Genomic DNA, 25,597 nt, shown 5'->3' with positions numbered 1-25,597 from the left:
ATCTATGGTATCAAAAATTGTACCATATCCACGTACACTATCCCGTTGAAGTTCTTGCGAGCAATTTTAACAGTGTCTTTTATCGCTTGTACGATCCTCAATCTGTACAGTTTCAAATGCAAACGGTTTCCTAACACATCCAAACAGTGGTATGTGGGATTTGCAGTTCATGTGATGCACGCCGGGTCAATTTCGTAGGGCTGTTAACAAAACGTTGTCTCACTCGCTCAGCGACGACGTCAGATGTGCTTGGACGACCTGGTGATTTCCTGTGTCTTACCGAGTACCCTGTTTCTAAAAAAAATTATGCCACTCAAACTGTAGACCTACTAGGAAGATCTTTAGCGTAGCTGGTACGGAAATTACGCTGAACAGTTGTCATCGACTTGATTTTTCAGACCAGGACATACAGCTAGCACACTCCTGTCCTGTGAAGACAGACATCTTCGACGCAACTGCCGCTAGCGCTCTTTACGGTATGATTCGACACTAGCGAACTACACGAGACAAAACGTCATGTATTTCCCTACAAACTGACACTACAGTCACCTCTGTATATTCTATGAACTAATTCATATAAGTTTTCAAAGTTGTAAAGTCCTTTTCGAATCACCCTGTATTAATTCTCGTACTTTATTCTTATGTTTATGCACCAGTAAGATGTGATCCATACCTTCGAAACATATTACTTCTGAAAACCACAAGCATCATGCAAAGGGAGGTTTGCCACAGTGAACTTTCTTCATATGAATCTCACTTGGAAAAAAAACAAAGTTAACATCACTGAGATTTCACACTTTGGCAACAATTTGGCCGAAAACTACGCATAAAGGATCACTTTACCTAAAACTACCGCTTGAAATTGATTATGAATCAAGATACACTACTGAAATTTCACCAAAGGTAATTTCAAGTAATTTTCTCATTCATTTTTTTTTTTTTTTTTTTTTTTTTTTAGTGACGAGATACATAATTGGCAGGTGAATGAGAACAACGTTATTTCAGTGTACCTTGGAAAACATCTTCTACGGACATGGATAGAAAAATGAAAAACATAAATATAAATAATGTTTAGAATACAGGGTGCAAAAGTGCGAAGCCGTGACGCTTGCCTCTGTGCCACCGCTTCGGTTAAATTACGTATTCGCTCAAGGTATTTAAAGGAGCTCGAAAACTTTCACCGCCGTTTGCTCAGAAAAGATGGAGCTTCTACAGATAAACTGAGACACGTGTTCCATGGTTTTGACCCCTCTACCATTGAGCGACATTTCTGGGAAATCGGGCTGTGGAACTTGCCGTGTTCTCGGTAGGCGTTACGGTTGACCATAGGCAACACTGAAGAAAGGGAACCAGCTTATTTCCAAACGACATACGCGGCGCATACCGTCGAAATCCGAATTGTTATATAGATAGTTTCGTTTTAATACAGGTACAAAGATAAAATGGAGTAACAAACCGAACAAAATCCAGTTACTCTCGTTACTGTCATAAAAGCAAAGTAACCTCACCGACTGCAAAGAGATAGAAGTAACTCAAACATTTATAAACCAAGTAAAAATAAACATAGCACACTTGTCTCTTTCTAAAGAGGAGTAAGGAAAAGTTTGTCCTGGTTCTATTACGGTATAAATGTCAACTACGACATCTTGAACACCACACGTGTAAAACAAACCCTCTGTTTTGTAAATATCTGGTTCGAAGTAAACAAGTACTTGAAAATACTGATTCTTTTATTCAGAAGTGTGAGGGCTAGTTCAGTTGCTTTCAATGTTGAAAGATGTTATAAAACTCTAGAACGAAATCGAGCATCGTTAATGAAGTCCATAGATGCTATTAAATAAAATATTTGTTATTCGTATTCTCAGAAACTTAGTGAGTAGCTGAAATGGATCTCTCTGCTCCAGGAAAAGTACAAGATGTGTTGTTACACTTGCCAAAACTGTGGAACTCAGAGAGGACGGTACGATTGATCTGTACTGGAAGAAGAAAAGATGAACTTGAGTTTAACGTCCGGAGTAAGACGAAGTCAATAGAGGCCAGAGCACAAGTTCTTACTGGGAAGGGATGAAGGAGGAAATCGACGGTGTCCCTGCAAAGAAACAATCCTGGGACTTCGGCCTAAGTGACTGACGGACGTACCTAAAAATCTGTATGTGAGCAGGAGGACAGCAATTCGCCCGCATCCGCAATACAAGTCCAATGGCGTGTAACTGCACCACGTCTCTGGGTGTTACAGGGTGAGGATTTGAGGATGCGTCCATAAACTCAAGAAAGATGCCACTCTGTGAAGGTGTCTGAAGTGTCTGTGGACGCCCCACGATCAGAAAACAACTAAGCGGACATGGGAAACGTGCAGGCCATTTATCGCAAGTCATTTGTTACTTCATAAGAGTCCAATGATATTTTTCTGCACAGATACCGAAAACGCTAATAAAATACGAATGACTCAAGCAGCTATTCCAAAAATTTCTTCAATTAAAGCAACTGATGATTAATTACTTAATTTAAACTAATGGAGTGCACACACTAAGAAGCACTAACAAGCAAGTAGTACCATAAAATGTAGCTCAAACACGCGTTTAGCTCTGGCGAACAATGACAACAACAATGCTAAAGGTTAAAATTCCAACATTTGGCTGGCAAAAGGGTGTGATTGACATTTATGAATTTATGAATGTACCTTACAAGAAGTTTAGTAACATTAATTTACACAAGTCTTGTATCTCATGATCTGAGGCCCGTTAAGTACTAATACTTTATGCAACGAGCACAGGAAACATTTTCAACACATATTGAATATTTGATCAATTAGAGAAGCCCCTTCACCATAATCAGGATACTGACGTAGAAAAATAATGAAATAAAGTTTAACAAATTGAGCATTATCCCAATGTTAAAACTATTACATTAAAATCAAACTTAAAACAGGGAACACATGTAAGGGGTAGGTAAAGCCGTGCAGGTCTGAGTAAGGTGTTTAGAATGACGGGCACCTCTTGTTAAATAACACCAGGCTGCAGCTAGATAGAAACTCAACTTGTGAGGGATGCCGAGGCAAGCCAGCGCTTCAGAGGTTACGATGAAACGGGAAGCGGCGCCCCTACTGCGCATACATACACAGCAGACGCAGATAGGCTACATCCTATGGACAGGTAGGTAACAAATGAAAGCCTGCAGCAGCGCCTCCAAACGCTACGAACATCTCGAAAAACCGAGACCAAATAAGCGAACATATAAGTCAGGCATAACAATCACAGAACGTATGAAAATGCTCACACTCAGACAAGAAACTTAATATGAGGATGGTCCCAAGCCCCAACCAAATCTTACGTATTACAACAAGAATATTACAATGCAGATTACACGTAGCGACCTACAACATATGATAACTAATTTCAGGCCCGAATAACAAAATAAGGAGACACTGAAGAAGTTGCAACTCAAAGAAATTTTAAAACACATCAAATATGGCACTCAGATAATTTCAAACAGATGCACCGAAAGATAAATTTAACACTTGAGACAGAGTGATGTCGAAACACAGGCAATCCATTGTAGCGGGAACAACTTCAACACGGGAGGACATGTGTCAGTCAAGTAACGAGTATTTTTCTTGAAAGACATCATGTTTACGCCAGTGACGGTTAAACGTTTTATTTCCACTATGTCAATTTCGGCCTTAGGCCATTATTAAGTGCAGATGTTTAGGCTCTAAGCCATGTCTACTTTATACAAGCTGACACATATATATGTCTTTTTTTTCCTTTATTGAGATTCGATTCTGTTATATCCTAGCCAGTAATGCCACCCGAGCCCTCTGCCAAAAGGTTGGCAGCGTCAAAGTCCGGACGCCGTCCGCATAAGCAGCGCCAGTGAGACAGGAAATCGCCGCAAGTCTGCGCGCGCCACCGCTGGCTTCTGGTTTCTTAAGCGCTGGAGTCGCGAGCGCCAGGACAGTTCTGTATTCGCCGCTCAGTTGTATACTCGCCACCGAATTGTGTACTTGCTAGTCAGTTGTGTGTTCATCGCAGCAGAGTTGTTGTTTGTCGTCAGCCGACGCTGACCTAGCCGCTCCGACTCGAACTAGACAGATCTCTGTAGACACGGAGTTCACTACTGTGTTTCTGTATCTTCGTTAATAAAGATAAGTACCGACTTTTATTTAATCAGAGTGTTTGGATTTTCATCTTTCTGTTCACTGTTCCAGCGGACCGGTCGGCCCGCTATTAAAAGTGTGGCGGTGACTTCGTAAGCCGTTTCTACAGCGAATTGTTTGTCGCTACGAACGCCGCCACAAAACTGGCGACGAGGGCTTCCGAACTCGTGTGCAGGGCTGGTTCAACTTGTTTCTGGTTATACTAATTATAGCGATAAAATTTTGGGGGCTGGTTTAATTTGTGTTCACTATGTCTGCCGAATTACAACAGTTGATCTTGTTACAGAGTCAGCAAATACAAAGTTCGGTGGAAGCAATCGCCAAACAAGCGGCTAATCCTCCAACACAAAAGGAACAAGCACAGGCAGCACCACCTTTCCGTGCTTTTGATGCATCAAGAGAAGAATGGCGAGAATATTTCGCGCAGTTGCAGGCGCACATGACAGTCTACAAAATCACGGGTACTGAGCGGCAGCTTTATTTAATTTCCACTGCAGGCGTGGAAGTCTATCGACTACTTTGTAAGTTGTTCCCGGAATCCAAGCCAGAAGCTTTAGACTATGACGTTGTTGTTAACAAGCTTGCTGAGTATTTCGAGTCGCGAGTTCATGTGGCAGCAGCCAGATTCAAGTTCTTCAGATTAAGGAAACTGCCACATCAATCTAATAAACAGTGGTTAACAGATTTACGGGGCCTCACCCGTCAGTGCCGATTTAATTGCGTGTGTGGAGCTTCCTACAGTGATGTCATGTTACGAGACGCTATTACTCAAAACATTGCAGATTCTCGTATTCGTGCTGCTATCTTAAAGTTGCCTGACCCGTCATTAGAGACTGTGATGAACATAATTGAAGCCCAAGATACTTTTGACTATGCTGAGTGTGAGTTAGATCAGCCATGTATTTCTCAAATTGCCTGTGCTAAGCAAGTTATGTCACGCCCGCGGCCCCACCGGCAGTGTCAGACTGTAAACACTAGCCGGCCGCGTCATGTTAAACACATTCGTCAGCCGCGTGTGCAAAATGATAGAGTTAAGTCTTGCCCTAAGTGTGTTCTTGCTCATCCTCGTGAACGTTGCCCGTTCAGAATCGCGGTTTGTCACTTTTGTCAAAGGAAAGGACACATCCAGACTGTTTGTTTGCGTAAACGCAAGAACGATTCTAGTGCTGCCCAGCCCATGGATATTCATGTTCTTCAAAGCCAGCCCGCCAGAAGGTCGCGTTTAAAGACTCTTCCACGGTTCGTGTGGGTAATAAACTTGTTCGCAATAAGCCACCCACCCAGCCCTCTGCTATGCGACCCAGGCGTAATTCAAACGCTGTAAAAAGTAATGTACAGACTGCCAGTGAAGCGGGAGTTGTTCCACCCGCCCAACCCACGAGTTGTCGTAAGCAGCGAACACGCGCTGAACGCGCTGATTTTGTGTCTTCCGCCTCCACTGCACCGATCCAGAGACAGTGTAATAAACTATTTGTGAAGCTACGCATCCAGGATAAGACCTTCAATTTTCAATTAGACACTGGTGCGTCTGCGACTCTCATAAATAGTGCTACGTATGCGGCTATCGGCCGCCCTAAACTTTCAGCGGCAAAACATTCTTTGGCTACTTATAGTGGAGAACAAATTCCTGTGTTAGGTGTATGTAGCGTGCCAGCCACATTCCGTGGCAATACAAAAACAGTTTCATTCACAGTGCTCCGCGCTACAGACAGTGTAAACATTTTCGGATTAGACTGTTTTGACTTGTTTGGCCTGTCTATCCAAGACAATGTGTTGCAAATTAATTCTGTTGTTGTTCCTCAAGACAGCATAACCGATTTGTGTAAACAATACAGTGACATATTTAAAGACGAACTAGGTTGTGCTGCGAACTTTGCCGCTCATATTACGTTAAAAGATAATGCTCAGCCTCGATTTTTTCGTGCTCGTCCAGTGCCTCACGCCCTCCGGGCACCTGTAGCAGATGAACTTCGTCGTTGGCAAAACAACGGTGTTATTCAACCCGTTTCAGCGAGCCAGTGGGCTTCTCCCTTGGTTATTATAAAGAAACCGTCTGGCAAGTTACGTTTGTGTGCTGATTTCAAGTCGACAGTTAATCCTCAGACTGTCATTGATTCTTTTCCTTTGCCTAGACCGGACGAGCTGATGGATAAGTTAGGGGAAGCTCGTTTCTTTTCCAAAATTGATCTCCGTGAAGCATATTTGCAATTGCCCCTCGACGAGCAATCACAACAGTATTTTGTCATAAACACGTCGTTGGGGTTGTTCCGTTTTCTGCGTTTGCCTTTTGGTTGTGCGTCAGCTCCAGCTGTTTTTCAGCGTTCTTTGTCACAACTTCTGGCTAATGTGCCATCGTGTTGCCACTATTTAGACGATATTGTTGTGTCCGGTCGGACGCCTGCTGAACATTTCCGTAATTTGGAGTGTTTGTTTACAGTGTTGTCTCAGGCAGGCCTACGTTGCAACATCGATAAATGTTCATTTTTCCTTACGGAGTTGGAGTATCTGGGACATGTTATTAATGCTCAAGGCATTCATCCCTCCCAGTCACACTTAGCAGCTATTCGTGATTTGCCCGCCCCTCGCAATCTGCAGGAATTGCAAGCAGTTCTTGGCAAATTGACATATTATATTAGGTTTATACCTAATGCATCACAGATTGCTGCACCGTTGCATCGTCTCCGCCGTAAGAATGTTCCGTTTGTGTGGTCCGCTGATTGCCAATCAGCCTTTCAGCAGCTTAAAGAGGCTTTATTGAATGATCGTTGTGTGGTCCATTACGACCCTAACAAGCCTCTGGTGTTAGCTTGTGATGCCTCTTCTTTCGGCCTCGGTGCTGTGTTGTCTCACCGAGTCGGTAACACCGAACGTCCTATTGCGTTCGCATCTAAATTGCTAAACAAAGCTCAGTGTAATTATAGCCAATTAGACAAGGAAGCGTTGGCTATTGTGTTCGGTGTCACAAAATTCCATCACTACCTCTATGGTAGACCATTCTATTTAGTAACAGATCACAAGCCCCTGACGTCACTGTTTCATCCGTCTAAGCCAGTTCCTCAGCGGACAGCTCAGAGACTACAACGTTGGGCTCTTTTGTTATCACAATACCAGTATGAGATACTGTATCGCCCTACAGCTCAGCATGCAAACGCTGACGCGCTTTCTAGATTGCCGATTGCTGCGGATGATGTCTTCGATTCCTCTGACGACTCTTGCCATCAGATTGACGCCGATGAGCATCAATCCCTCCGGGATTTTCCGATTGATTATCGTCAGGTGGCACGTGAGACAGCTACGGATCCTCATCTGAGTTTACTATTACGTTTTGTTCAACGTGGTTGGCCGTCCAAGGCAAAGGACATATCGGATCCTGTGGTTCGTCGCTATTATCCGCAACCTCATCTGTTGTCTGTTTCGCACGGAGTTTTGCTGTTACGCACCGAGAATGACCAGCTTCGTGTAGTGGTTCCCCAAGTGCTCCAATCCAAGGTCCTCGACTTGTAGCATCAAGGTCATTGGGGAGTGGTCCGCACCAAGCAGCTTGCCCGCCGTCATTGTACATGGATCGGCATTGATAAGCAGATTACGCAGATGTCTACAGATTGTTCGACGTGTGCCGAACACCAAGTTGCTCCGCCTCAACGCTATTTTGAGTGGGCACGCCCTGCCGGTCCCTGGCAGCGAGTACATATTGATTTCGCTGGTCCATATTGGCATTCTCGTTGGCTCATCGTGATAGATGCATTTAGTAATTTTCCGTTTGTTGTGCCCATGCAGTCTACAACGTCTGCACAAACTATATAGGCGTTGACTTCAATTTTTTGTATTGAGGGTCTTCCAGAAGTTTTAGTGTCTGACAATGGTCCACAATTTACCTCTGCTGAATTTGAAAGTTTGTGTTCTGCCAATGGCATTCGCCATGTTCTTACTCCGCCGTTCCACCCTCAATCGAATGGTGCAGCGGAACGTTTTGTCCGCACATTCAAGGATCGTATGGACCGCCTTCGTGCTACGCACTCTCGTCAGCAGGCCCTCATCACGTTCCTGTCGTCGTACCGGACCACGCCACGCGACGGCCCTTCGCCTGCGGAGCTTCTCCACGGCTGTCGTCATCGCACCCTACTACGGTTGTTGCACCCCCCGGATCGACCCGCCGCTTCTGAGCATCGCACGCGTTTTCAGCGCAACGACGCCGTTTTTTTCAGAGTTTATCACGGTCGCCGTCGTTGGGAACGTGGTACCGTGATAAGTGTCCAGGGTCGCGGTTTTTATACTGTTCAAGGTGCTACTGGGGTGCACAGGAGGCATCAGAACCAGTTGCGCCGCGCTGGCCGCCCGGATTCTGCCGCTCGTTCTTTGTCCACAGATTTGGTCCGCGGCGGGTTCCAGCCGCGCCTTCCGACTTCGCTGCCGCCCCCAGGGCAGCAGCAGCAGCCGTCGCCGCTACCACGCCGACAGCCCGTCCCGTTGATGCCTCCCGCGCAGCTTCATCCGGGAGCGCCCCAGGTGCTCGCTCCGGCGCCTGCGGTCCCTCTTCAGTCGCCACCGCCTTCGGAGCTGATGGACGTCGACCCCTCAGCCGGGCCGCCGTCTCAAGCGGTGGCTGTGCAGCCTGTCCTGCAGCCGCTTTCCTTGGGCACCCCCAAGGAGTCTGACACCGCAGCGCCTTGTCCGGCGCCCACTCAGCAGCCGTCGACGCAGCGTCAGGAGACGCTGCCTCTCTTCGTGGGTCCCGACGCCCCGTCGCGTCCAGTACCAGAAGCTGCGCCCGTGGTCACAGGCGTGCACCCTGACCTCGGTTTTCAGTCGGTGTTTCCCGAGGCCCCGCGCAGCCAATGCTGGGGTGCGGACCGGGGACTGCCACCGACAACAGTCTCCGCCCCGGTCTCTTCTGCTACGCCTGCGCCCAGACCCCTCCCCCGTCGTCGACGCTCGCCACGTCATTATTCAACGACGGTGCGGCGATTTGGGGGGGAGGAGTGTTATATCCTAGCCAGTAATGCCACCCGAGCCCGCTGCCAAAAGGTTGGCAGCATCAAAGTCCGGACGCCGTCCGCATAAGCAGCGCCAGTGAGACAGGAAATCGCCGCAAGTCTGCGCGCGCCACCGCTGGCTTCTGGTTTCTTAAGCGCTGGAGTCGCGAGCGCTAGGACAGTTCTGTATTCGCCGCTCAGTCGTATACTCGCCACCGAATTGTGTACTTGCTAGTCAGTTGTGTGTTCATCGCAGCAGAGTTGTTGTTTGTCGTCAGCCGACGCTGACCTAGCCGCTCCGACTCGAACTAGACAGATCTCTGTAGACTCGTTAATAAAGATAAGTACCGACTTTTATTTAATCAGAGTGTTTGGGTTTTCATCTTTCTGTTCACTGTTCCAGCGGACCGGTCGGCCCGCTATTAAAAGTGTGGCGGTGACTTCGTAAGCCGTTTCTACAGCGAATTGTTTGTCGCTACGAACGCCGCCACAAAAGATTCACCCCGAAGGGGGCGGGCTGGCAGCAGCTTAGTACGCCGCTTTTCAGCCTACAGAATTTTTTTTTTAAATGAAGATAATAAATAATAAAAGCTGGCGATAAAATCGGTGACTTAAATGGTAAAATGGCGGTAAATTGTGGAACTTAAAACATAAAACAAAGGGATGGCGATGTTAATAAAATACACAGGAAGCAGACAGGTAAAATAATAGACAGACAATTAAAAAAAAACATGGTGACAGTCTGGTTTCTGTTCGCAAGAGATATAAAAGTCACAAGCAGCGACAGCATGATGTCTGTTTGCAACACTTTGGAAAAGACACACGACACTGAACACTCACTTGAACACTGCACTAAAAAGTTGGCACAAATATGACACACCACAGCCGAGGGCAGATGTGGGGCACCTGGACAGTTGATGGGAAAGATAAGGGGGAATGGGAGCAAAATCAAAGTGGGGGGAGGGGGGAAGGAGCCGACGGAGGACAAGGACTCATAAGAGTGGGGGGGGGGGGCAGATGCGAGAGGGAGTGGGGAAAGGCAGAGAAGGGGAATGCAAAAGGACTCGGGTTGGGGGGTTATATGTTGTTGTCATATGCTGTTATATACATTCATAACGCTGCTAAGTAATGCGAGAACACATGTCCATACATCGTAAAACAGCACATTCAGTCAAAACATCTGCACTTGATAATGGCTTAAGGCCGAAATTGCAACAGTGGAAATAAATAGTTTAACAGTCACTGGCGTAAACATGGCGTCTTTCATGAAATGTCACATGACTGTGAATCCCAGTTATGGAAAGTTAGGTAACAAATACTTTACCCTCAGAGAGCAGAACAAAGGGCACCAGAAAATGAACAACACTCCAACACCCACATCAGCATCTATCCCTCCTTAATCCAGGGTAAGCTGACTGCGTTGACATCAGGCCCAAGGATTGCCGAGCAACACAACTCTACCGATCACTGGCTGTTAGACAATCGTGGACCTGTAAACTCGGTGCAGAGCTCACTGTAAACCACATGTGCCTCTTACCTCTCTCCCTCTCCCTCTCCCTCTCCCTCTCCCCTTTTTCTTTTTTTTTCCTTTTATTGAGATTTGATTCCCCCCCAAGGGGGCGGGCTGGCAGCAGCTTAGTACACCGCTTTTCAGCCTACAGAATGTGTTGTAAAAAAATGAAGATAATAAATAATAAAAGCAGGCGATAAAATCGGTGACTTAAATGGTAAAATGACGGAAAATTGTGGAACTTAAAACATAAAACAAAGGGTTGGCGATGCAAATAAAATACACAGGAAGCAAACAGATAAAATAATAGACAGACAATTAAAAAACACAGTGACAGTCTGGTTTCTGTTCGTAACAGATATAAAAATCACACCCAGCGACAGTATGATTTCTGTTCGCAACACTTGGGAAAGATGCACTAAAAAGTTGGCACAAATATGACACATCACAGCTGAGGGCAGATGGGGGGAACCTGCACAGATGATGGGAAAGAAACAGAGAAGGAGAGGAAAACCGAAGTGGGTGGGGGAGGGGGGGAAGGAGCCGATGGGAGATGAGGACTCGTAAGAGGGGGGGGGGGGGCTGGGCAGACGCGAGAGGGAGAGGGGAAAGGCAGAGGAGGGGAACGAAAAAGCACTCGGGGGGGGGGAGAGGGAGGCAGAGAGAGGGTAGGCAGGGAAAAAACAGGATGGAAAAGGGGGGGGGGGGAGAGGAGCCCAGCGAAAGGACAGAGGAAAGGAGGGGAGGTGAGGATCAGAGTTGATAGGAGGGATAAATGGAGGGAGAGAGGGCATCATCCGCGAACTCTCCCCCCCCCCCCCCTGACTGCGGCAGATTCCATGCTCATGTGATCAACAACCCGCTCCAAGGAACTACAACCAAAGACTTAACTAACTGGCAACCGAAGCGCCACCTGGCGACTAGACAGAGAGACGGATCGCGCCGTTCACTGTTAAAGCTGAAACGTTACTGATGTAATTAAAACATCACGAAGCCTGTGGAACAAGCACAACTGAACAGAAAAACAGAGCCCCATATCGCTGCTGGTCCGCATAGTGTTTTTATAAACTCACCTGTCATTAAATTACAGAATGTTTCAGGATTCACCAAATTTCACGAGATAAAACATTTGGCTGAATTTCACATTAAGCATAGTAATATTGCCTGATCAAAATAGCATAGAACCCATCAGAGGAGGAGGAATCGAAGTGAAATTCCGTATAATGACCGGGAATGTAATGTTGGTGATTATAAAATCGAATCAAATTTATAAAAGATCTTGGCTATATGAAACCAATTATCAGCAGGATGTGCAACTCTCTGGCCTGGATTCACACATTGGTTCGATTGGAAAGGGTGTCAGAAGGTGCTGTATCCTCTCATGTGGCAAACTGTTCCACAACTGTGTCCAGTTCGCCGGGAAAAGTTAAGGTCTCACATTGTTTATCTCTATGGGGAGGAAATGCATCGTTGCTTATGGAGGTTGGACAAACTTCGCAGCAGTAGAGTAAGGTTGGAATGTGCATTATCGTTTTTATTGAAGTGTCGAAATCATAGTGTGGTTACAACGTTTGCTAAGGTTGTGCATCATATTAATTCTCCTGCCGCTAATCGCATCAAGCAACGTGCTGGTTTAGCTCTTGTTCGTGAAAGGATCCACTATACTCGCTGTCAATTAGATTTTGTTGCTATGGAATTATTTCAGCTTCATTTAATGATGGCGTCTCATGTTTCTGAATTTTCTTGGGACTGGGTGGACGGTGCCTCTTGGTCGCAGTCTGACTGGGAATTTCATTCTGTAACTGCTCGTCATTCGGCGAAGTTTGAAAGTTTCCTTGGCTCAGTGCCTAATTCTAATTTTAATTCTCGACGTTCTGTGATCAATCTCACGGGGAAAACGTTTGACGACGCAGCTTTGAGTTTGCCAGTCGTTTGATATCATTAGTTCTATTGAACAGGCTGTTTATAAACTACCTTCCGAAGCTGCTGAAGAGGTTAGTTAGGAGGGAAGCTTGTCGTGTGTTAACTGGGGCCCGTCCACCCAAGTGTAACATTACAGTAGCTGAGGCGGCTGCTTTACGTTCGCTCCGGATGGATACTGATATTGTTATTTTACCTGCGGACAAGGGAATTGCACGGTTTTGTTGAAGAAGCACGATTACGTTCAAAAGATGCAGTGTCTACTTTCTGATTCAGCTTATCTCAAAATCGGTGCTGACCTTACTAAGAGTGTTGAGAGAAATACTAATAACCTCCTGAAGAAACGGTATTTGTCACAGGAGACTATTAACAGTCATAAGTCTTACTGTGCTGTACCACCTAGATTATATGGCCTCCCTAAGGTCCATAAAAAGGCTGCCCCGTTGAGGCCTATCGTTTCTAATGTTGGTGCTCCGAAATATCGTGTAGCTAAACATCTTGCTAGTTTTTGAGCCCACTAGTAGGTAGGTGTGAACACCACATTAAGAACTCTGCAGATTTCTTACGTCGATTGCAGGAATTGCGTTTGAATGACTCTGATATTTTAATCAGTTTTGATGTGTTTTCTCTTTTCACTCGCGTTCCACTCTCTGGTTCGTTGCAGCTAATTGAGGTTAAGTTTGATGTCGAGTTAACAAATTTGTTTCGACATGTGCTGACATCCACTTACTTTTTATTCAATGGTCAGTACTACGAACAGACTGATGGAGTTGCTATGGGAAGCCCGTTGGCACCTATTGTGGCCAATTTGTTTATGGAGGACTTTGGGGAACGTACATTGGAGTCAGCGACCTTGAAATCTGCGTGTTTTTTCAGATGTGTAGACGTTACTTCTATTGTTTGGCCTCATGGTAGTGAGAATTCAAACCGGTTTTTGGAACACCTGAATTCAATCCACCCGAATATTCAGTTCACTATGGAGGTGGAAAAGAATGGATGCCTTCCCTTCCATCATGTGTTGGTCAAAAAGAAGACTGATGGTACGTTGGGACATTCTGTTTATAGGAAGACTACTCACAATGACTTGCGTCTGCGAGCTGATAGTTGTCACCATCCAGCTCAGTGTGAAAGAGTACTTCGTACCTTGGTTCACAGGGCACACGTTATCTCAGACCCTGAAAGTTTGGCAGATGAGCTATCACATCTCGAAGTCACCTTTCGTCAGAATGGTTATAGCGAGAGGCAGATCAAACGTGCGTTGCGCTATCAGCCTTCTGTGCAACGGGTGAGTGACGACAGCAACGAAGTGGCACCTAAATCTACGGCCTTTTTGCCTTACGCAGGAAGCATTTCCAACAGCATTGGCCGTATTTTGCGTAAATATGATGTGAAATGTGTTTTTCGACCACCTTCTAAGATAAAGGCCCTGTTGGCGTCCGTAAAAGATGATCGTGGTTTGCGTAAGGCTAGTGTCTATCGTATTCCTTGCAGTTGTGGCATGTCATATATTGGTCAGACAATCAGGACTGTGGAAGACCGGTGTATTGAACATTAGCGCCACACACGCTTACAACAGCCGAGCAAATCCGCTATTGCAGAACATTGCCTTGACACCGGTCAACCTATGGAATACAACAACACGGAGACTCTGGCTTGCTCGTCCAGCTATTGGGATAGTGTTATTAAGGAAGCTGTTGAAATCAAACTATCAAGCAACCTTATAAACAGAGATGGTGGATTTTGTTTAAATGCTGCTTATAATCCGGCTCTGTCTCTCATCAAAAACAGAGGTACAGAATTAGTGCTACCTCACCTGTTGATTAATAGCCACTATCGATGTTTCTGATGTTGATTATCTTTGTTTGTGTTGACACTTGCTCTGTGTGTGGTATCTTCCTTGTTTCTCCTCTGTGAATCGAGGTATCAAATTCCGTTGCACATTGCTTCCTCCTTGCATTTGTGCCTTGAGAATGGCAGGGTGTTCTGTCGAAATATCGGCGGCGGTCGATGGCGTCACCCAGCAGCAAACGCTTAAGTTATTTAGTCCATAACTGTTGTAACTGGTGTTTGATATCGAGAATCTCGGCACTGGGACCGAGTGTACATCTCAGCTGATGTCACACACGTTCTATATGGGACAAAAAGGGGCATTTTACTGGGGACAGAGGTGTTTCAACGTCAAGCAGACGCTTCATAGTGATTCGTGACACGGATGAATGAGCACTGTCTTGTTGAAAAATGGCACCACATTCTCGGCGCATGAGAGTTTAGCCATGAGGACGCAGCATGCCTGCAGCATACTGTTGCTGAGTCAGACTTCCCTCAATCACAACCATCATGATGTGAAGTCATACCCGATGGCTTCGCGTATTATAAGGCAGGGTGGCTCCGTGCCACTCCAGACACTGGAAGAACGGGTCTTATCCCCAGTCACTACCATACTCGTTGGCAATAGTTATGTATGGTAGTGTAGAATCGTAATTCGCTGCAGAAGACACTGTTACCCCACTTATCAACAATCGATGCTTTCCGGTCCCGGTGCCACACTAAACGCAGCCGTTTGCGCCGAGTTACCAACGGCAGCCTATTTGTGGGGCTATTGCTAGTCCGACCAGTGCTGTGGGAACCCGCATTCGAACATGTCGCTCGTGTTGTGGGTCCAGATCATGAGAAAAATTAAGAATTGACCCAAAGTGCCTCCTACTGTATTCCTCCACACCAGTTTCTTCACTCTTATTTGAATGACTAGCGGGGACAGGTGATGTAAGGATTTCACTGAGTGGCGTCCCCAGCTCCCTAACCTCAGTCACTTCTGAGCCATGTGTGGCTCGTGTTCGTGCCATCTCTTATTTTACACCCTGTTTTTACCCTACTGCCGCTTCGTTATGTTAACTTTCAATTACTGGTGTAACTGAGTTGCTGCCTTGCCTGCCTGTGAGCGGCAGCAGCAGCGCTTATCTATACAGGGTGTTACAAAAAGGTACGGCCGAACTTTCAGGAAACATTCCTCAAACACAAAAAAAGAAAATATGTTATGTGGACATGGGTCCGGAAACGCTTACTTTCCATGTTGGAGCTCATTTTATTACTTCTCTTCAAATCACATTCATCATAGAATGGAAACACACAGCAACAGAACGTACCAGCGTGACTTCAAACACTTTGTTACAGGAAATGTTCAAAATGTCCTCCGTTAGCGAGGATACATGCATCGACCCTCCGTCGCATGGAATCCCTGATGCGCTGATGCAGCCCTGGAGAATGGCGTATTGTATCACAGCCGTCTACAGTACGAGCACGAAGAGTCTCTACATTTGGTACCGGGGTTGCGTAGACAAGAGCTTTCAAATGCCCACATAAATGAAAGTCAAGAGGGTTGAGGTCAGGAGAGCGTGGAGGCCATGGAATTGGTCCGCCTCTACCAATCCATCGGTCACCGAATCTGTTGTTGAGAAGCGTACGAACACTTCGACTGAAATGTGCAGGAGCGCCATCGTGCATGAACCACATGTTGTGTCGTACTTGTAAAGGCACATGTTCTAGCAGCACAGGCAGAGTATCCCGTATGAAATCGTGATAACGTGCTCCATTGAGCGTAGGTGGAAGAACACGGGGCCCAATCAAGACATCACCAACAACGGCTGCCCAAACGTTGCAGAAAAAATGTGTTGACGACGTGATTTCACAATTGCGTGCGGATTCTCGTCAGTCCACACATGTTAATTGTGAAAATTTACAGTTTGATCACGTTGGAATGAAGCCTCATCCCGAAAGAGAACATTTGCACTGAAATGAGGATTGACACATTGTTGGATGAACCATTCGCAGAAGTGTGCCCGTGGAGGCCAGTCGGCTGCTGATAGTGCCTGCACACGCTGTACGTGGTACGGAAACAACTGGTTCTCCCGTAGCACTCTCCATATAGTGACGTGGTCAACGTTACCTTGTACAGCAGCAACTTCTCTGACGCTGACATTAGGGTTATCGTCAACTGCACGAAGAATTGCCTCGTCCATTGCAGGTGTCCTCGTCGTTCTAGGTCTTCCCCAGTCGCGAGTCATAGGCTGGAATATTCCGTGCTCCCTAAGACGCCGATCAATTGCTTCGAACGTCTTCCTGTCAGGACACCTTCGTTCTGGAAATCTGTCTCGATACAAAGGTACCGCGCCAAGGCTATTGCCCCGAGCTAATCCATACATCAAATGGGCATCTGCCAACTCCACATTTGTAAACATTGCACTGACTGCAAAACCACGTTCATGATGAACACTAACCTGTTGATGCTACGTACTAATGTGCTTGATGCTAGTACTGTAGAGCAATCAGTCGCATGTCAACACAAGCACCGAAGTCAACATTACCTTCCTTCAATTAGGCCAACTGGCTCTAACATGAAAATTAAGCGTTTCCGGACACATGTCCACATAACATCTTTTCTTTATTTGTGTGTGAGGAATGTTTCCTGAAAGTTTGGCCGTACCTTTTTGTAACACCCTGTATAGGCCCTGCCGTATTATCTTTTCTGGACTGCTATTAATTCCCGGTCGTCGTGTGTCGCCGAGTGAGTTGGAACGTGGCAGCACTTAGTTCGGACCTGACAGTGTGTGACTTGGCACGCGGCACAAGTTCAGTCCGGGCGTGACAGCAGTGTGGTCTGAACCGCCATGACTCGCCCGACGCTTGCCAACACACATGACTGAATTGGGGACGACTTTGGTTGGTCGTCGGTAATCGCTTATGGGTTGGTTATGTGTGCCGACTCGTGATGCGTCCCTGTTCTTGTACAGTCACTGCCGTTAGCATTGTCTAGTTCTTCGTGCAATTGTTCTTGAAACTGTGTGTAGTTCGTATGATTTTGACTGACAAGTTATTTTAAATGTTGTCAGCATACTGGCTCTGAGCAGTCGGTCAGTTGGTGTGGATCAGCCAGGAAATCTCCGAGTGGCGCAGTGGGCCGGGCCCGCTGGCAGTCTCTAAGCAGTATCGGAGTTTGTGAGAGCTGTTCCCATTGCTACGAGGTACATGGCTCAGCGACCCAGGAAATCAAAGTTGAGTGTTGGTTTAATTACCAAAGCCAGTCTGTTCACATTGTGCCGTTGGTTTTCATGGTTGGCTGTTGGGGGTATTCCCGTGAGCAACTGCGAGTGTTCGAGTTGGCGAAAGTTTGGCCACCAGCCGGTGGGCTTTAACTGTAATTCGGTAATTTGAAGTCCTAGTGCACCAGCGGAGTTTTCTGCCTTGTGGCCGTTAGCGTTCCGGTTACCTGCCCTGGCCGCTGCTGTAAAATTCAGGCAGTGTCCCTTCCTCACCGTGTTGTCGCTGTCCAACACGTGTGTGTAGTTTTGACAGCTTATGCATACTTGGTTGTGGGCGGCGACGCCTTTTACGCTTTGGCTTTGGAGTTCCTTGTCTACTCGTCGGGTGGAAAGCAAGTCGTCTTGTCCGTGGGTCCGTTGACTGTATCTTGGTTGGGTTGCCGGCGGACCGGATATAGTTGGCCAAACTACCTTTCTCCCCTAAGCGAACGTTAATATTTCAAGTGCAGACCGACCCCCGGAAACTTCCGAGCGCCGCTGGCTGTACGGACTTTTCTTATTGGTGTTTGACTGTGTATTTTAATGGCTCATAGCAGATGGTCTGAATTTGTATACTTTTAGTTGGATTGTAAATAATGGACCTCCAGCCATTTTAAAACTGAACGTTCCTTGCTTGTCAAGTCTTGCATTGTTTGGGACTTCAGCCTCAATTAAAATATTTTTTGGATAAAGCTTTGGGCCTTTTGCATTTGAAAATTCAATGGAGTTGTGTTTTTCGATCATGGGCTTACAGCTGTTTTAAAATTTAAATTCCTTACTTGTTAAATCTTACATTGTTTGGGCCTTCATCTTATCTGAAATATTATTTAAGGATAAAACTTTGCGCTTTCCGCTTTTTGAAAATTTATTGTAATTGTGTTTGAAATATGGGCCTTCAGCCGTTTAAAAAATTAAGGACGTTATCCCCTTAAGCCATAAGATTATGTGACATATTTAGTCGATAGTTAAGCTCGAAAATTTGCGCTGTAATGTTTGGGCAACTAAATAAAGTTATATGATGAAGTTATATGTGTTCGAGTGTAACTGATAGCCGTTCATTTTTGGCCCCTATCCACGATTTCAACGCCCTGTTCTGTCCTGCGGATTTAACCAGGCGTTTCAACTTCCTCTTGTCTTACTCTTTCTTCTTACATGCTCTCTTTTGCATTTTCTAATCTAAAAGGCAGTGGTTTGTCAGCTGTTGTGTTCATATGTTGCAACTGAGCCAGCGTTTCACAGTGCCCGAGGTTGACTTCTGAGCTGTGCTTCAGTTACAACTTTAGATATTAAATTGTTCTGTTTTTTCAAGGCGACTTCGTATGTCGCCACCTGCTGAAACATATTCTATCCCTTCTTACTGTTCTACACATAAACTCACGATTACTTCTGTGAAATGTTGGTACTCAGCCCCGGCGCAATCCTGCACTATTAAATCGTAGTCCACCGCCAGTATTCTGTTCTCTAGCCGTTCTGTAATTTCGCTAATACTGCCGCAAATTTGCTTCACCTCATTACGAACAGATTCAGTCATAGCTTTATTTTCGTGCGCTTCTGCATTAATTCTGGCACTAACTTCCTCTGACCTCCACCTGGTTATCTAACCTTGAATTTATAGCTTGTAACTGCTCATTTGGTACTAGCAGCTCCAGACGCCCACTTACCCTAGAAAACACATTTTGCAAAAACGTAAATAGCGTATTCGCCAGAGCTGACACGCCGGACCATTGTTCGATCCCTGCGTAACCTGGGACAGAGTACGCGCCCTGAGTTTCACAAGGACGGCAGGCTAACGGTTCCACCACTGGCTGGCCCACATTCCTGTCATTGTCTGCAGTCACCTGTTCATTCACGCTCACCTCGCGGCCACTGCTTCCTACCTCTACAGATGTTTCCATTCCACAGCCACTGGTCGCTGTCCCCTTGCTAAAAGCCACAATACAACAATACACAGGCCGAACAGCCAGTAAACCTCCTTCCCCCCGCCCTCCCTTGCCGATCGAGTCTGCCCCGACCTGTGTGAGCGATATCATAGCGATCAGATCCATGGTCTCGATGCATCGGTTTGTCAGCGGATCTCAACCTCCTTCCCCTGACCGCTACCTCGCATTCCACACTGTCAGTGCCGGCAGGTAGGGACCACCATGCAGTCCATACACAGACGGGTTGGCGACTCATTCAGTGGGTGGGTCAGCCAACAAGTCGGGCCGTGAATGGGCAATGTAACAATCTCAGCAGCAGCTACCTATCCATTCTCCATAACTGAATGACTCTTCGCCTTAGATCTGGTTACTAAACACATTTCCTTATTCCGTAAAATACCCCAAAAACTAACCAGTCACATCCTATCATCAAGATTTATTCCTCTGATAAGTAATTTACTCATGTGAAATCCAAGAACCACACTAGTCTGCAGTCTGTAAAACAGCAACAACTACGACAAATAAACAACATAAACATAGTTAAGTGCATGGGAAAGGTTAAGAGAAGGAAAAAATAATTGATTTAATTACACCATCAATTTCTGACAAGACACCTACATTATTGATAAAAGCCTTGCATGGTCACCAGATGAGAGGAGGAACGGGTGTGGTACACAGACAAATATAACTATTCTGACACGAATTTTATCCAAACAAAATTTTGTTATCGCTCCGGACAACGATCAGTGGTTCAAATGGCTCTGAGCACTATGGGACTCAACTTCTGAGGTCATCAGTCCCCTAGCACTTAGAACTACTTAAACCTAACTAACCTAAGGACATCACACACGTCCATGCCCGAGGCAGGATTCGAACCTGCGACCGTAGCGGTCTCGCGGTTCCAGACTGTAGCGCCTAGAACCGCTCGGCCACTCCGGCCGGCTGGACAACGATCCCTCTCCCCATTTGAGCCATGCCTTTGTCGAGTATGTGGGCAATCTTGACTTGGTTTACGATTTAGTCCTGGCCCACAAAGAGTATTGAAGTCTGCTCACTATCCCATGCCTTTCACAGAATTTGTAATAAATATATATCGTAATACTGGCACTAAATGAATTCACTGCAACATACTGTAGGTGTTCAAAGGCTAAGTTGCACAACTGATAATGCATAGGTGAACCTACTTTATTGAGAGTTACGCAATGTGATCCACTAAGTGCCACATTTTATTGTCAATGTCCGTCTTATTTCACGGTCATGGAGTGTATCGAGTTTACACTTTTCATTATCCTCGTTTTGCTTTTGTTGACGTTCATCTTACATCCTCCATTAAAGACACTGACCATTCCGTTCAGCTGCTCTTCCCGGTCCTTTGCTGTCTCTGAGAGAATTACAGTGTCATTGGTAACTCTCAAAGATTTCATTTCTTCTCCATGGTTTTTTATTTCCTACTAAAATTTTATGGTTTTTTTCCCCTTTACTGCTTGCTCAATATATAGATTGAATAACATCGGGGTAGGCTACAACCCTGTCTCACTCCTTCCCCAATCACTGCTTATAACTGCCATCTGGTTTCTGTACAAACTGTAAATAGCCTTTCGCTCCATGTGTTTGACCCCTTCCATCTCCAGAATTTGATAGAGAGTATTCCAGTCATCATTGTCCAAAGCTTTCTCTAGGTCTACAAATGCTAGAAACTTAGGTTTGCCTTTCCATAATCTATTTTCTAAGATAAGTCATAATGTCAGTATAGTCACATGTGTTCCAACATTTCTACGAAATCCAAACTGATCTTCTCCAAGGTCGGCTTCTACGTTTTAATTCGTCTGTAAAGAATTCGAGTTAGTATTTTGCATCCGTGAGTTATTAAGGGAACACTGTATGTCCTATGCCGCCAATGTTAAATTATCGAATTTTGTCACCCTCTTGATTTGGAAACTTTTTAAGACACCAACTTACAATTTTCTATAATTATTGAATGCAGCTTTCTAGACACATTTAACTATAATTATTACTAAAATTGTATTGTGGTTAATGTTATCTCACTCATTTTTTTGTAAATAAATGAACATAGAAACAAAAACAACTTAGGATATTATAATTATTCTAGTTCCATATGTGTTGAATCTCACACTTGGCATACTGTGAAAATTTCATGAGCCTACCACCAGCAATTTTTTAGAAAACGGGTCATTTGTTGCAAAAAATGTAGTTCAGACATATTGAGGTTTAAAACTTTTTTATTACAAATTCTTATACAGACTTACATTTCTGCTTCTTTTATGCACTAGAATTTCGCTGGCCCATAGTCTGTATCTTCTTCAGTGTCACAACAGCGCAGTGCTTGCCTCCTTCTTTTCTTTCTTGCTTCTTTTGTCATTTGCTGAACAGCTAACTCTGCTTCATGTACACGAAGCACATCCAGTTCCCATAGCCCTTTAGCTGTGTTCTTTCCAAATCATACCCCTAACTTCTCCAAAAACTTAAGTCTTTTATAGTTCCCACCATTAAAAGTTACTACAGCTTCAGACACTGCTAACTTTAGAGTCATAAGGCCAACAAATAAATTTTGAGGCACGCGGCACCACACAACATTACTGATGGACTCATTCACATTCTGGGTCTTTGCATGTAAACACTTTTTTGGCAGCTCAGGATTTGCCAAATCTTTGTAAATGGGTTTCATTGCTTCCATTACTGCCGAAGGAAGAGAATGTATTTGTGTAAATTCATGCAGGGTGCCAGAAAATTCAGCTTGCCTATATTTACACCAAGTGTTTGGCGGAGGTGGACACAAAGCATGACATGGTTTCCTTCACTGCTAACACACGTGTTTTCAAGTACTTCAGAAGAAAATACAGGTCTCACATATGTGTTACCCGCAAATTTGCGTTTCTTGAAGTTACTTTTACGCTTAGTCACTTTATTTACGTATAAAAAGCAATACAAGTTAAATTACTACAAAAATAGCCGATAATCACACTTCTTTAAACGAAAACTAGTATCAGAAATAAAGGTATGATTTGTTTATTCGCAATGCCAACTTCTGAGACGTAGCAGTAGGCACAAACAAAGCTGTTTACAGCCTTCTAGACTGCGTAGCTCCCAAGATATGACTGCAAACTGTGGCAGTATACGCGTATCCGCAAAATTTGACAGTCACACACCAACATTCAAAATATTATTTGAAGGTCTCACAAGTGCCTCATTGTAATGTATTATATACCAAAATGTTCTGGAAAGTCCAAAGTACGTTAAAGAGTAGAAAACGGTAAATGCCAAATTTCAACGAATTTCGCTTACAATGTCCGCTTAAACTGATAGTTCGGTAATTTTCACACCTGTCAACACCTTCTTTCTTCGGTATTGGAATTATTATTTTCTTCTTGAAGTCTGAGGGTATTTTGCCTGTCTCATACATCTTGCTCACCAGATGGTAGAGTTTTGTCAGGGCTGGTTCTCCAAGGCTATCAGTAGTAATGGAACTTTGTCTACTCCTATGGCATTGTTTCGACATAGGTCTTTCAGTGCTCTGTCAAACTCTTCAAGCAGTATCATATCTCCCATTTCATCTCCATCTATGTCTTCTTCCACTTCCATATTATTGTCCTCAAGTACATCGCCCTTGTATAGACTCTCTATATACTCCTTCCACTTTCTGCTTTCCCTTCTTTGCTTGAAACTGGTTTTCCGTATGAGATCTTGATATTCATGCAAGTGGTTCTCTTTTGTGGTTCTCTTTTCTACAAAGGTCTCTTTAATTTTCCTGTAGGCAGTGTCTATCTTATCCCTAGTGATATATGCCTCTACATCCTTACATTTGACGTCTAGCCATCCCTGCTTAGCCGTTTTGCACTTTCTGTCGATTTCAATTTTGAGGCGTTTGTATTCCTTTTCTCGTGCTTCATTTACTACATTTTTATATTTTCTTCTTTCGTCAATTAAATTCAATATCTCTTGTGTTACCTAAGGATTTCTACTAGCCCTCGTCTTTTTATCTACTTGATCCTCTGCTGCCTTCACAATTTCATCTCTCAAAGCTACCCATTCTTCCTCTACTGTATTTTTTCCCTGTTCTTGTCAATCGTTCCCTAATGCTCTCTCTGAAGCACTCTAAAACTTCTGGTTCTTTCAGGTTATCCAGGTCCCATCTCGTTAAATTCCCATCTTTTTTCAGTTTTTTCAGTTTTAATTTACAGTTCATAACCAAGTGGTTGGGGGTAGAGTCCACATCAGCCCTTGCAGATGTCTTATTCCTTTCCCCATTCCATATTAACGTACTATTTTTCCTTCTCTTCCTTTTCCTACTATCGAATTCCAGTCCCCCACTACAATTAAATTTTCGTCTCCCTTCACCATATGAATAATTTCTTTTATTTCATCACACATTTCTTCAATCTCTTCGTCGTTTGCGGAGCTAGTTGGCATATAAACTTGTACGACTGTGGGCGGCGTGGGCTTCGTGTCTATCTTGGCTACAATAATACAATCACCCGCTACACAAAAAGGGCGTCAAGACAGACATCAACAATTACAGATGAATTTCCCGGCTCTCAGTCGCTTACAAAATCCTTTTCACAGCACTTTGAAACAGGATAGAATCCCAAGCAGATCCAATAGTTGGTACTTGGCCGGATTCAGAAAAGGAATATCATGTGCGGAACAGATCTGGTGCTTAAAGACGGCATTACAAATGAGGAAATGCAGAAACACAGTAATTACATTCATCGACTTCAGGAAAGCACACGATTCAGCAGACCTTGAAACTCTGTTTAAAATCATGGAAGAATTTGGGAACGACCGAAAGAAACGAAAAACCACAGACCACACACTCACAGGAACATCATCCAAAGTGAAAGCCATGGGCGAAATATCAGAACCCTTCGACATCAAAACTGGAGTCCGACAGGGGGACGGACTATCCCCAGAGCTTTTCAATATTGTTCTTGAAAAGAACACCAGGGAATGGGAATCTCATGTAAAGCTCATCCAAATTGGTATCAAAAAAGAGAACCGAATTACAGTCAATGCCTTGCTTTCACTGACGATATTGCAATTATCACCAGTAACAGAACAGAAGCAATTCACGCAGTGGAAAAACTACATGAAATTTCACAAAAAACCGGACTACAGATATCTCAAGAAAAAACCAAATATACGAAAAGACAGCCAGAAAATAAATTCCCTTTAATCACAAAACACAGTAAAATTGCAGCCAAGTCTGCCATTTTAAATATCTCAGAGAAACAATACCGTCTTCAGGATTAAACCGAATCGCCAATGAACAAAGAATCGACAAGCTCCGGAAGGCCGACACGCTAACATGGACGCATTAGAACAAGAATACATTTCGACAGACGCAAAATTAAGGCTATTCTTCCAGAAGCAATCTACGCAGCTGAAACAATGGTGATTGATGGTCATTCAAAAATTAGGGAAATAGAAAAGCAGGAAATGAATATTCTCAGAAATATTTACGGGGCGATCAACAAAAAGTCATATGGATGAAGAGGCCACAAAACGCACTCTATATAAAGGCCAAGAGAGTAAGAGACGAAATCAGAAAACGCCGAGCCAAAACTTATACACATATCTACAGGATGGAAAACTCCAGAACTGCAAGGAAACTTTTGAGTATTTTAACAAAGAGTAAATGCGGCACAGAATGGCTGAAAGAAGCCCAGAGGAATTTGCAGCAGATCAACATAAAAAAGACCGCACTGAGTGCCGGAATAAAATTACAAGTGTGAAGTTCGAGGAAAGAAGATCGTTCCAGCCTGGTAAAAAATGGATAGAAGAACTGGAGAAGGAGCATTCTGAGAGTATGAAGAGTTTTCGGGAAGCAAAGGAGAAAAACGTCCGGAGATGAAATTATGAATTCAAGTTCAATCGCTCTCCTAAAGGGGAACGATCATTATAATATATATGATGTGATGACAGCCAATGATCTTTTCAGTGTGGATGAAACTCACAGCAAACGGTGAAACGCCGCGAAAATTAGTACAATGGGCAAGGTGCACTACATTAGTGGCGTATGGATAAGT

General features: G+C 44.6%; 1 protein-coding gene across 1 annotated transcript in view; it reads left to right on the top strand.

Moving 5' to 3' along the window:
- The window catches only part of LOC124620259 (proline-rich protein 2-like), a 108,122-nt gene that overhangs the window by 11,841 nt on the left and 70,684 nt on the right, over nucleotides 1-25,597 (top strand). The window contains exon 2 of the mRNA XM_047146926.1: nucleotides 8,523-8,938. Coding sequence (XP_047002882.1) covers nucleotides 8,523-8,938 — 416 coding nt within the window. The remainder of the gene's footprint in view (nucleotides 1-8,522; nucleotides 8,939-25,597) is intronic.

The sequence above is a fragment of the Schistocerca americana genome, chromosome 6, assembly GCF_021461395.2.
Source record: "Schistocerca americana isolate TAMUIC-IGC-003095 chromosome 6, iqSchAmer2.1, whole genome shotgun sequence".
Taxonomy (NCBI): Eukaryota; Metazoa; Arthropoda; class Insecta; order Orthoptera; family Acrididae; genus Schistocerca; species Schistocerca americana.
Note: the sequence above shows the minus strand (reverse complement) of the source record. Positions and strands in the feature narration are given on the sequence as shown.